The 13,463-nt window shown below is 38.5% G+C and overlaps 1 protein-coding gene across 2 annotated transcripts; it reads right to left on the bottom strand.

Annotated features, from left to right (window-relative positions):
- Positions 1 to 172: 172 nt before the first annotated feature.
- LOC100376501 (galactosylgalactosylxylosylprotein 3-beta-glucuronosyltransferase 3-like) lies at positions 173 to 8,121 on the bottom strand. 2 transcript variants are annotated; one of them, XM_085494424.1, is made up of 6 exons: positions 7,824 to 8,121; positions 5,953 to 6,521; positions 5,152 to 5,445; positions 2,505 to 2,571; positions 2,038 to 2,083; positions 173 to 1,680 (listed from the first exon to the last, which is right to left on the bottom strand). In XM_085494424.1, the coding sequence occupies exons 1-6, from the start codon at positions 7,921 to 7,923 to the stop codon at positions 1,677 to 1,679; spliced, it is 1,080 nt and encodes a 359-aa protein (XP_085350550.1). In that variant the 5' UTR covers positions 7,924 to 8,121; the 3' UTR covers positions 173 to 1,676. The 2 variants fall into 2 exon arrangements, with proteins under 2 accessions (XP_085350550.1, XP_002731115.3); XM_002731069.4 differs by having other exon boundaries at positions 173 to 2,571.
- Positions 8,122 to 13,463: the final 5,342 nt, after the last annotated feature.

Raw genomic sequence — 13,463 nt, 5'->3', positions numbered from 1 at the left:
TGTACACATTTGTTAGTTTGGTACTACCGATATATTCTGCAATGTCCAGGTAACTCGAGCCACAGTCGGTACAGCAGGAAAGTTGTACATAGACAACTGTTTTGCAATATGATTCAAAATAGTACCCCCCCCCCCAAAGCACATGGCGGTGGTACAAAAGCAACATTACATGTCAGTGATAGAATCAAGTTTTATTCATTCACAAGAGAACAGACCTTGTTGGCAAGAAAGTACATTTTGGAGTAATCAACTTGTCTACTTGCATTGCTTTGGAAATAAGAGGTAGGTAATTCGTCCATGGACCAATATGGTACCAGATATGAACAGAAATATACAGTAATTTAAATACAATACTTTATGATAAAAAGAAAAATATATATACAATAAAAAAACAAACAAGGAATGTGAGCTCAATCCGTTGTCAGAAATATTTTAATAACTTGATAATAAATAAATTGTGAAAAATTATTAAACCTCCATGTTCACATTTAGAGAGTTACAGTAAGAAACTATTTTCAGTGACAGTTGCCAATACATTTAAAACAAATTTTACTTTTGCATGCATTGCGAGTGTGACCTATTTTGTGACCTATATTGAATTTAATGCAGAGTACTGACTGACACTCTCCTGTTAAATAAATTCTACTTCATAACTTCGCGTTTGCTCCATTAAAAACACAGGGACTCCTAAAAATTCCCAATAAAAAGTTTAATGTACTTAAAATTCTCACAAATAAGTCTTCATACCTGCCTTGTACATGCATTTATGTAATGAATGAATGCACCTAATATGGCAAATTTTAAGGTCTTGTTCTGAGAGTAATGGAACTGTCCAATTTAAATAGAAATAATTGTCAAAACTGCACATGTGCATTCTCCTGTTAATCTATTGACATTGTGTACACTACTCATTATACGCAGTTCAAAACATTGGCCACGGTCATCACACAGGACTTTCAACTATGACCATGTACAACACAACAATTGTTTGAATTTACTGAATATGCAACTGGCTTTTCACAGACCTTGAAGAAAATGGCTGCTAGCAATATGTAAACGGTTGTTATGCAAGTCCTCTCTGTACATGTTGAATTCTGACAACAATGTCGCTTTAACCTTTGAACATTGCAGTGAAGTATTTTGAAAATTATTATTATGTATATTTCTATAATAATTTGTCATAAGCAGCAACTCTTGATCAACATATATGCGTTTCTTTTCTCAGAGACAAAATTAAACTTAAGGATTAAGTAGATCTAACATATTAAATTATATATTAACTTAGAATCGATAACAGAAACCAAGATGTGATTCATTCAGTACTAGCACATTCAAAGTGGTCTCATTTGTGAAATATACATCCACAACACAGTGCCATTCAAATTTTACTGCATGCATTAAGATTAGCAATTATGTAATGTTACATAATCATAAATGCTACAAAAAATAACAAACACACATGTCTCGTAAATCTTTGGCATATGGGGTCATATCAGTAAATAAAAGTGAAGTAAACGTTATACTGCAGATAACTTCCCATGCATGATATCCTGGATATGCACAAAACTGACCACATAGACCACGTGCATTGATGGATGTTGCACAAAGTTTTTTTCAGCACAACCACAGGAAAGTCACCAAGCCACCTCAACACATCGTCTGCTGGTGGTCAAAAGTTAACTTAAAATAAGAAAAAGAAACGTTGATAGACACTTTTCATAATTTAGGTGCCCTCACAATTTCCTGTGTAAGAAAACTTTGAAAGAACTTGTTTTGTGTATGCACAAACATAGATAAAGTTAAGAAACACTTTAAAATTCTTGTTTTTTTTTAATTTAACCCATCTGTGTTAAATTATGATGTCCATTTATTAAAGCAGTTTTCCATGGTGTATCTCAGAAAATTGGAATGAATGTGAAAATAATTTTATTTCTGAACTACGTTGCCTGGCTACAAATGCATTGTAAAATGTTTTATGCAATTAGTTTTTGAAGTTAGTGTGTTTGTGTTAGAAAAAAAAAAAACTTATTTTCTTACATTGATAAATATCTTTGCACATTGGCAGATTGGTAGTTGTTGCTTTCTATACGGATAAAAGTGAGAAAAACCAAATAGAAGAGCAAAAATAATTTATTATGTGGTATATTATATAAGCACTATATACCAATAAAGGACAGTATTATTTTTGTTTTTTTAAATCTTGAGGTACTTCACTATATTATTCCATGGAGGAATTTCACCTCATCAGAAAATAGTGTCAATAAGCTTGGGAATTCCTTTATGGGAAAAGTACTGCTCTGAGGCTCGGGAGCATGCATCACGGGCTTATACAAAGAAGTCATAACCAACCAAGGCACGTTTATTTGTAGTTACTGTCTTGATAAGAAGGCAGTAACTTGCCATCCAATCAGGCCAATGAAAAGAGATCCAAACACGTGCAGAGATGGAGTAAGACGCAATTGATGCAGAATTCTAGACCTCCACTCTCGGATCAGATGGCTGACCTTTCGCTATCATTGCATCCTCTTCTTTCCATTTAGGTTTCTCAGTTCTTGTGTGCCAAACCAATACCTGTGGGAAAACAAATCAGCATTTTTTTCATAATGAAACCAAAGAAAAAAAATTAACATCTACCAAATAAGTCTTCATAATTGTGAAAGGAAAGTTTATTTTAGCAAGTCACTGCTAAAGCGATAAATATTGATTGCCATTGAATAAAGAATACAATTTTTTAATAGATTTAGATCACATTACAATTCTAGTGTGAACATGGCAAGCATCTGTCATGTATATGGACCAAACCAGCACCCAGCCAGTGAGTGTGAACATGGCAAGTACCTGTCATGTATATGGACCAAACCAGCACCCAGCCAGTGTGAACATGGCAAGTACCTGTCATGTATATGGACCAAACCAGCACCCAGCCTGTGTGAACATGGCAGGCACCTGTCATGTATATGGACCAAACCAACACACAGTCAGTGTGAACATGGCAAGCACCTGTCATGTATATGGACCAAACCAGCACCCAGCAAGTGTGAACATGGCAAGTACCTGTCATGTATATGGACCAAACCAGCACCCAGCCTGTGTGAACATGGCAAGCATCTGTCATGTATATGGACCAAACCAGCACAGTCAGTGTGAACATGGCAAGCACCTGTCACGTATATGGACCAAACCAGCACCCAGCCAGTGTGAACATGGCAAACACCTGTCATGTATATGGACCAAACCAGCATCCAGCCAGTGTGAACATGGCAAGTACCTGTCATGTATATGGACCAAACCAGCACACAGCCTGTGTGAACATGGCAAGCACCTGTCATGTATATGAACCAAACCAGCTCCCAGCCAGTGTGAACATGGCAAGCACACATCATGTATATGGACCAAACCAGCATTCAGCCAGTGTGAACATGGCAAGCACACATCATGTATATGGACCAAACCAGCACCCAGCCAGTGTAAACATGTCAAGCACCTGTCATGTATATGGACCAAACCAACACCCAGCCAGTGTGAACATGGCAAGCACCTGTCATGTATATGAACCAAACCAGCACCCAGCCAATGTGAACATGGCAAGCACACATCATGTATATGGACCAAACCAGCACCCAGCCAGTGTGAACATGTCAAGCACCTGTCATGTATATGAACCAAACCAGCACCCAGCCAGTGTGAACATGTCAAGCACCTGTCATGTATATGGACCAAACCAGCATTCAGCCTGTGTGAACATGGCAAGCACCTGTCATGTATATGAACCAAACCAGCACCCAGCCAGTGTGAACATGGCAAGCACCTGTCATGTATATGGACCAAACCAGCACCCAGCCAGTGTGAACATGACAAGCACCTGTCATGTATATGAACCAAACCAGCACCCAGCCAATGTGAACATGGCAAGCACACATCATGTATATGGACCAAACCAGCACCCAGCCAGTGTAAACATGTCAAGCACCTGTCATGTATATGGACCAAACCAGCACCCAGCCAGTGTGAACATGGCAAGCACCTGTCATGTATATGAACCAAACCAGCACCCAGCCAATGTGAACATGGCAAGCACACATGTATATGGACCGAACCAGCACCCAGCCAGTGTGAACATGTCAAGCACCTGTCATGTATATGAACCAAACCAGCACCCAGCCAGTGTGAACATGTCAAGCACCTGTCATGTATATGGACCAAACCAGCATTCAGCCTGTGTGAACATGGCAAGCACCTGTCATGTATATGAACCAAACCAGCATCCAGCCAGTGTGAACATGGCAAGCGCCTGTCATGTATATGGACCAAACCAGCACCCAGCCAGTGTGAACATGACAAACACCTGTCATGTATATGAACCAAACCAGCACCCAGCCAATGTGAACATGGCAAGCACACATCATGTATATGGACCAAACCAGCACCCAGCCAGTGTAAACATGTCAAGCACCTGTCATGTATATGGACCAAACCAGCACCCAGCCAGTGTGAACATGGCAAGCACCTGTCATGTATATGAACCAAACCAGCACCCAGCCAATGTGAACATGGCAAGCACACATGTATATGGACCAAACCAGCACCCAGCCAGTGTGAACATGTCAAGCACCTGTCATGTATATGAACCAAACCAGCACCCAGCCAGTGTGAACATGGCAAGCACACGTCATGTATATGAACCAAACCAGCACCCAGCCAGTGTGAACATGGCAAGCACACGTCATGTATATGGACCAAACCAGCACCCAGCCAGTGTGAACATGGCAAGCACCTGTCATGTATATGAACCAAACCAGCACCCAGCCAATGTGAACATGGCAAGCACACATGTATATGGACCAAACCAGCACCCAGCCAGTGTGAACATGGCAAGCACCTGTCATGTATATGAACCAAACCAGCACCCAGCCAATGTGAACATGGCAAGCACACATGTATATGGACCAAACCAGCACCCAGCCAGTGTGAACATGTCAAGCACATGTCATGTATATGAACCAAACCAGCACCCAGCCAGTGTGAACATGGCAAGCACACGTCATGTATATGGACCAAACCAGCACCCAGCCAGTGTGAACATGGCAAGCACACGTCATGTATATGGACCAAACCAGCATTCAGCCAGTGTGTGAATGTGGCAAACCTCACCTTTGTACACAATTCAGCTCTCGGTTCTAGCTCATTGAGAGTAACCAACTGTGTTAGAAAAGATGACTCCAGATAACCTCTTTTGGCAGTGATGTCAAACCGAGCATTGGGATACTTCTTCAGCAGGTTTAAATTAAGAGCAAATCCAGCCATGTCCATTGCAAATGGTCTTTGTGGCCTCCAAGCAGCATACCAACCTTTCACTTTACCGTCTTCTCCAACGATCGGACGTTCAAATTTTAAGCCTCCTGTGATGCCAACCGGCCAGACTGAAACTTTTTCAGTAAACCTCATCTGAGAAAAGGCAAAACAAAACATTTCCTAATTGTACAATCAGTTATGATTTGCCCCCAGTCTTGCAAAATATCATGGAACTACGAGTCCCCTCACAAACCACCGCACTAACCATGTAAATCATCTTTTAAATTACTAAGATATACACATACTGAATAATAATTGGGGTTAAATGAGCAGGTTTGCAAAAAGATGGTACACTAATTTTTACCAAAAGAATAGAAAATATCTTCATGGAGTAAAATCAAAGCAATTAAGTAATATTTAAGAAGAAATCGAAAATAGGCTAAAAATAGAGAACTGAAGTTATTGTCGTGAACTCAACAAATTTTACAAAGATCCATCCAAGGTACCTACATATCAAATTATTGGTCTGGTGGTTTTCAAGATTGTTGACGGACAATGGACAATCACGTATATTTAATGACAGCGAAGCTAAAATAAAATTATCAAAAATAATTTCTCCACAAAAAAAATGGTACCGGGTACATTCCAAATCAATCTTACCTCTTCAAAAAGCTGTAGACTATAAGTATTATCATCATCAGCGAAATAGACAACACCTGAATTCGTAGCAATGTCTATATTCTCCCTCAACCAATCTAATGCCAAGTTCCTCTGTTCAACACCTCTAGGTTTCAGCCAATGCGGGTCGTTCTCCTTCATTTTATAATTTTTTGGCGTTGCCGTGTTTAAATGAGTGTATCGTAGCCCGCTCTGTGCAAGAAAGTTTGTCACCAGCGGTGTCCTATACTCTGAATCCTCTACAAGAATCCAGTGAAAGTTTTTAACATGAAGAAACGTATTTGTGAGTCTCACAAGTTCGGCTTTCTGCACATGCCGTGTGTGTGTTGGTGTGATTGCATAGATTGTGGGAATATTATCGTCTAATATTTGTAAAATGTACTCTACTGCATTTGGAAATTGACGCCTCAGTGCCACAGATAATGTGTTGAGTCTCTCCTCATATTTTTTGAGTTCATCTTCTTTCATTTTCAGAGGTGATTCCTTTTTCGCAATTGCATCTCTGTAGTCTTCTTCATTGAGAGGTGATATGAAATTTCGGCAATTAACACCTGGAAATAAACAAAAATGCCAATTGCAGGCGAAATCAGTGTTTAGTTTAGTATCAATGTTACATATTTAACGGTGTAACAGGGATTTTTTTTAAACAAGGAAACAGGGGCGCAGCGCCCTCATGTCTTGGCCATGTGCCCTCTTACCCTGGGGAACAGATCCTCTGGCAACCATGAAATTCGGATTGACCAGGGATCACATGTGGTCACAGTGTTCAACTGTGACCTGTCTGATAGTAATTTTGGCACCAAGGAAGCCATAGAATGCTCCATTTTGACTTAGATTTATCAAAAGAGTCCTGGGCGCACACAATAATGCACTCAAGCAACTCTGCCCTCAGGTCGTAATGGACCGTCTCAGACTGAGCTGGTAGGGAGAGCCGTATCTCCCCCACTTGGTAACGCCGCTGAATTGCTCCCTCTTGCAGTTTTTTTCTAGAAAAACCCCTGGTGTAACTACATTGGAACAAGAATTTATCATTAGCAACTATCCAAATTTATTGTGGGCCAAGTGAAGCTAGTTTCTAAACTGATTAAAAAATGATTAAACGTTAAAAAAAAAAGCATAACCCATGTATATAGTATATTAGCCTATTTGATTATTCTGCCTTCTGACTGTAATAATGTTTCTCATAATCCTGAAAAAATAAACCTACAAAAAATGAATGCATGGAAAAATATGTATTTAAAGTAAACAAACTTGTGTTATTGATCTAAATGTGCCAAATTCAAACTGACTAAACTTGGTAATAACTATGGGAAAGTGCAGGGGAAAGTGTTTATTGTTAATTCCATTATCATGTTAATTATCCAATTTGCATATTTGTTTTACCACATTTTTTTCAAAAATGACTGCTTCGAAAAGTGGTGGTCTACAATTTTCTAAATATCAGTGGCGGGGGGGTCGATATTGAAATTAACATGAACAACAAAACATCACCCTGGGACATGTGCAACTGGGCCACGGGAGACCATGGTCTGTGGCACGGGCGCTTGCAACAGGATTTATGGTTAAGGGTAGGCTTGGGTAAGGTTATGTACTAGTATAGAAATAAAGATCCAAGTCTATAAATCCTGTTGCGAGCGCCCGTGGTCTGTGGTGTCAAACTTTGAGATCAGCCCATTGCACACTTTTACAGTACCCAGGCAGTCATTTCCCGTGTAGTGGACCCCATTACGTCATTCATTAATCAAAGAACATTTGAAAATCGGTTGATGTACGTACGTGATACGAAATCCATGAAAACGAAAAAGTGGTGATGTGTCAGCCATTGAAACTTGACACTGCCGGCGGTAACTTACCATACGCGATAACAAGAATCACTGGCGTTATAAAAAACAGTACAACGAAGACAATGACAACCTTCTTCAGATGGATCCTCGCCATTTCGAGAGTTGACATGTGTACTTGCTCATACCATGGATGTACTTACATCCATGCTAAACTGTCTTTGTTGACAGGACATCAGCTGAGAGGAAGACCGAACCGCGAAGCATGCTGGTTGAGTTGCGCCCTCTGCGCCGGAAAGTAATTTCATCGTTGGTTGGTACCTTGTTTGTTTTACAAAAAGAAATAATTAATTGTTCTTTTAGTCTTTTTAGCGTGATCGCGAAAACTAACCTGACCGCTATAGAAATCTTTGGGATGAAAAGATTTCTTCGCAGTCACGCTAGTTTTCGCGATCACGTTAAAAAGGCTAAATTGACAATTATATTTTGTTTGTAAAACAAAAAAGAAGTCCCGACTTTACCATTCTAGTTGGTTCCGAATCCCGCGGTTTGTTATAAACAATGTTCACAAGTTCTTATCCTAGGCGCGTATTAGTATATTTTACATCTCAAACTCTTGTAAACAATAAATGGAATCTAATAACGCACATTTCATTCTTTCTAATTGCCCAGGTCATTCATTATCTTCAGGGATCAAACTAAATATGCCAAATATGACCTGCGCACACAGGTAACACTTCATTCCAATACGATGGTCATCAACACAATTTTTAAAAAGATCTCGTAGTACCTGTCCTCATACGGTACAAGTAGCATTTTGTTTGTTTTTATGCATTTAAGCACTCGGATTCTACTAAACAGGCAGTTAAAGTGCCTGTGAAATGCCTATTTTCTGGCCAAAAAATCATTTATTACTACGCCAATTTTATTTTTACGCATTTTAAAACGAGGCTTCTCATTAACTTCTCATTTGCATACTCAAATACCCCTTGTGACGTATGAAGGGGGACTTGCTGGTTATGCCGATAATGTATACAAGGCACATTTATTATTCAATGTTCTCGTCTTTGACCAAATTGCCACTCATGTACTTGTTTCTCGAGGAAGAGTGGACCATAAAGACCACATATTATCAAGTTTATCGTATAGGGTTGAGTTAGATACGAAAGATGTCCCTTCTGGCGTAGCTGGTCGCCGCGATCAACCGCCGTGTACTGCACAATCAGAGTCACTGTATTGTGGTCGATGAAGTCGGCTGCAGTGCCGACATCTATTGTCACGGAACTCTCCACAATCTCTATGTACTATTTCGAGTTTGACGTCTAGCTTGTCTTCTAGTTATTTGTCAGGTTACTGGATATGTTCATACACTGATGTATTCCATCGATAGTCTATGTAAAAAAGATTCAAAATTAATATAAAAGAGAAAATGTTTTAACATTCTAAACATAGAATTATAGCGATCAATGAAATTGAAAAATGATAACAAATATATATATCTGTTTAAAAGATTCCTCTCATTAGTAAATAGCGTCCTCACTCAGCAATATTTAGAATGAGTGGTTGGTCAAAAGTTTGATGAGTCAGGTGCATCTATTGGCTAAGCTTGTTGTATAAATGAGTATAGGAACCATTAATGCTGTAGGGTGTATTGGGAGAGGTGGAGGATTTCATTTTTGCGATGACTGGTTGTAATGTGCTATCTCGTTGTTTTCAAGATGCAGTCTGATATTTGTTGCTTTCTTGGTTGTTCAATTGTGGCTAAAATTTGTGTGGTGGGTGGAAGACGGGTTTATTTTTTGTTGAGTCATTGTTTATACACCCTGCAGCTTGAAATGGTATGGTCCAAATTCAAATTCGATATGGCGGTGTTGAATATCTGTGCGATATGGCAGTGTCGTCAAAAAAACACGCATCAAAATGATTTCTGTTTATTTACTGTTGTAGATCCTGAGAACTAGCCATTGAATATGATGTCGGGAATAAATGGTTTTCTGAACAAGCTTTATTAATTATTGCTGGCAATATTCCAGTATGAATTGGGAGCAAACTGTGACACCAAATCTAATCGTTGTATTGTTATGCTTCTAAAATATATATTTTTTTTAAATAAAATAAATTAAATAGAAATATGTGTATTTTTGTATGTGGAAACATGGCTGGCCCACTCAAAAATATGAAGAAGTGTGGTCTGCAGTTCTTTTTTTTTTTTTTTTTATTTGTGAAAAAAACTGGTATTTTACAGAGTGTAAACAATAAAACACTCACAGTGTAAGGTTAGTTCACCAACATGTCTATTCTCTTGCTTGAGTGTGAAAGTACATGGTTTAGTGACTACCTCTTATATTTTTAAATTTTAGAATTTCTTTTATTTGAGAAGGTTCTTCTATAAAAATAGAACAGATATATGTATATAATGAGTCGATAATTCGTAAATCACAGTTACTAAATAATTGCCACGTGCAAGTGAATTGACATCCTGACGAGGAAAAGTGCGTGAATGGTGGCGTTTGATTGGATGATAAAATAAATGAGCAAAACACAGCAACAATTAAGAGGGTGATTCGAATTATCATGATTGTCATAATTACGACATCACATTAAAAAATACGTGGTCGCAAACTTTTGACAGCCCACTTATTACGCAGATCAAATTGCAAGAAAAGATCGTGACAGTATGAAGTCCACATCAATCACAAAACAGTTCAGAAACTTTTAGACAACGAAATTAAAAACACTTGCCAATTCGCGAGTGATGCGTAATTTCTTGTTTGGCTGACGCGTCGGTTTTCGAGTCACGTCATTAAAACATCTTAGATTACATAACTACTAGTATATGGTCTCTACAAAACGTTATTCAGATTCCAAAAACATTCTTTAAATCAAATGCTCTTTCATAAATGGGGACAGATGTTCGGCGTTGGAATCTGTGGTATGACGGTACAAGAAGAATGATCATCCCAACTTTTTCTCATTGATTTTATACCCCAGACCATTCGTCCCGGTGTTATCGCTATCGCCACACGTGTGGCGATAGCGATAACACCGGGACGAATGGTCTGGGGTATCGATTTTACGGCTTTCATCTACAAGTAATGTCACACCTTCGGATAGTTTGCAAAACGCGCAATCCGATTAAAATCCGATGTAGGTATGAGGCTCCATTTTTTTATGACCCTTTATATAATATTTATTTGTATTTTAGTTTGAATATGTCGAGTTATTCGCATTCGGTCGCTGGCTGCCCCTCCAACACTACCATGCCGGATCAGGCACTGAGGGTGATATTATAGCAAACTGGGTGAATGCACAGCAACTTTATTGATAGTGTACGCATGTCCATTCCATGTATTCAGTCTTGCGTGTCCACCCAGTTTGGTTATATCAGGATCCATGATGGTGTTTGAGTGGACAGCCAGCGATCGAATGTGAATAACGCTCATTCTGACAACGCTGTGGGATCAGGGTGAGCTGTCAAGAGAAAGAGCGCCATCATCATGTCAGAGAATTAATTTCGGCAATTTTGTTTTTTTTGTTAAATTTTCATTCAAGAGTCGCACATTGACAAGTAAAATGCCTGCGATAACACACAATCGTGTGATTTGTACTACAACTACTGTACTAGTTGATAAAAGTTTGACGAATATCACTAGTATGGCTGCTACCTGTGAACATGCTTCATGCATTCTGACAACACATATTTCCAAAATTGCAAAACGTACTTTTGAAAAAACAAATTCCTCAGGAATTTAATAGTGTCCTTTTCAAATTTAAATAAGTTTGAGATAAGTACGAGCAATTTGTAGTGCCATGCTTAGGTATCCCCAGCCTGGCTTATGTCGTCTTCATTTCTATGTTACTGACAGTAAATTGTTTTGTCAATATCTAGTGTACAGTGGAAATAAAACTAGTTTACAGAGTGAATAATTATGCAATTACCAATTTATACTTACTCATAAAAACTTTTCGGGAAAGAATTAAAATGGTTACACATAGAAAACATGCACACACTAATAAAAGTAAATATACGAACAATAATTATTGCCAAAAATACAAATACAGAATTCATGCTATAACACTAATAAGCAAAAGGATAAATAAAAAAAGTTATTTTGGAAGGGGTGTTGATGTCTCTTAAAATTAATTAGCGCTCTTCGTCCTCCGCTTCATTCTTCAAACATACCTCGCACATTTTGTTTTTCTTCTGGGGTTTTTGGTCTGGTGTGTCTACCCTTTTCAATTTGTAAATGATGATTACGGAGTCAAAATCTTGCGAGACATTCACAAAGTTCTGCATTTGATAACGTAACGTAGTTTTCCATACCAGGTTTCTGCTTTTTACATTTTTTAATTCTATTAAACTTGCACCAGATTTTGAAATTGTACTTTTTTGTCTATAATTCGTGGTAGGTTTGTTTTCTTCAAATTAGACTTTATTGTGTTATACCAGTTTGAAATTGCGTTGTTTATTTAAAAATGCATTTGACGCATTTATGGCTGGGTTATAATATTTAGTTAATTATTTTTAATAAAAACATCCACTGAGAATCTGCCTATATATACTTAGTAGTTCGCCATGTATACCCATTTCGGGTGTATTTTTTTTTTGGTACTCTCTAGTATAAATCTGAGGAAACCAAGATGCACCTCCTCAACCTTTGATTGGTATGGGCTTTCGTTCCCAAAACATGACTGCTGTAGACTAATATCGGACGGACTAATTTTTGAAAAAGTACATCCATGAAGGTCATTAACAAACGAATCATTCCACTGTACAAAGCGGGAAAGGTAATTAACAGGAATAACAGTCAATATACAGAGGTTGGATAAAAGACAAACTACCCGTTCAATGTTTTTTTTTAATACAGTTTCCCCCTATTCCATGTGGTCATAGACCCAAGGTTTATGCTGTGACAATAGCCTGGTCGGACTCCTATAATTTCGTGGGAAGTTGGTTATATTTCCAGGTGTGTAGAACATAGTATGCCCAATGTACCCACATACCTGGCGGAATGACACCGATAGAAATTGAGCTGACTGTATTGGTTGGGCTATACTAAGGAAACTTCTATTCGTGACCTGGCATGTTTCATTGAGAACTATTTGACCAACATGTGTGCTCAAATCCATATACGATGTCCGGACACTGTCGATGGCCACTGTGTTACATCAACACGCATCACCTAATACAATAAGTGTGAATCCCATTCAGTGTTCGTTCAAAATTAATACATATCCAGAAATAATAAAACACGAGAACAAATACCGTAGCTGTATGAAACCCGCGAGTATCCCGGCAGGCGTGTTATTTCAGACGTATGACCACACCAATTTGGTTGCGGGGACTAGTACTGTAATAGGAAAGCACAATGTTCATGCACAAAGTAGTCGTCGGTGAATTATTCTGCCAATTGATATAGATGGAATGCGTCTCTCTGTCACCATATAGTTACAGTATAAAAGTAGTATTTTGGCAAGTCGTATTTTGGCAAGTAGTATTTCGCCTCCGCTAATTCGACGCAACGTGTCCATGCCAGCTTGCATCAATGTCCACACCAATCCACCTGACATATAGACTATGTTCATGAATTTAGTATGTTACTTTGCACTGGATTGGTTGTTATTTCAGGTGGTAAATTTCAATGACCAATCAAAACAAGTCTGGGTAATTTATGCGGCATATTCTATTTTCTGAATGACAGTATAAAGTTG

Source organism: Saccoglossus kowalevskii, chromosome 2 (assembly GCF_978046115.1).
Source record: "Saccoglossus kowalevskii chromosome 2, keSacKowa6.1, whole genome shotgun sequence".
Classification (NCBI taxonomy): Eukaryota; Metazoa; Hemichordata; class Enteropneusta; family Harrimaniidae; genus Saccoglossus; species Saccoglossus kowalevskii.
Note: the sequence above shows the minus strand (reverse complement) of the source record. Positions and strands in the feature narration are given on the sequence as shown.

What these genes read in the sequence shown, in the direction of transcription:
- LOC100376501 (XM_085494424.1), bottom strand. Translation starts at nt 7,923, where the DNA reads ATGTCAACTCTCGAAATGGCGAGGATCCATCTGAAGAAGGTTGTCATT. An exon ending in GAGCTGAATTGTGTACAAAG is followed by an intron (nt 2,572 to 5,151) that starts GTGAGGTTTGCC and finishes GTTTTCCCACAG; the next exon opens with GTATTGGTTTGGCACACAAG. An exon ending in GGATGCAATGATAGCGAAAG is followed by an intron (nt 2,084 to 2,504) that starts GTCAGCCATCTG and finishes TTATCCGTATAG; the next exon opens with AAAGCAACAACTACCAATCT.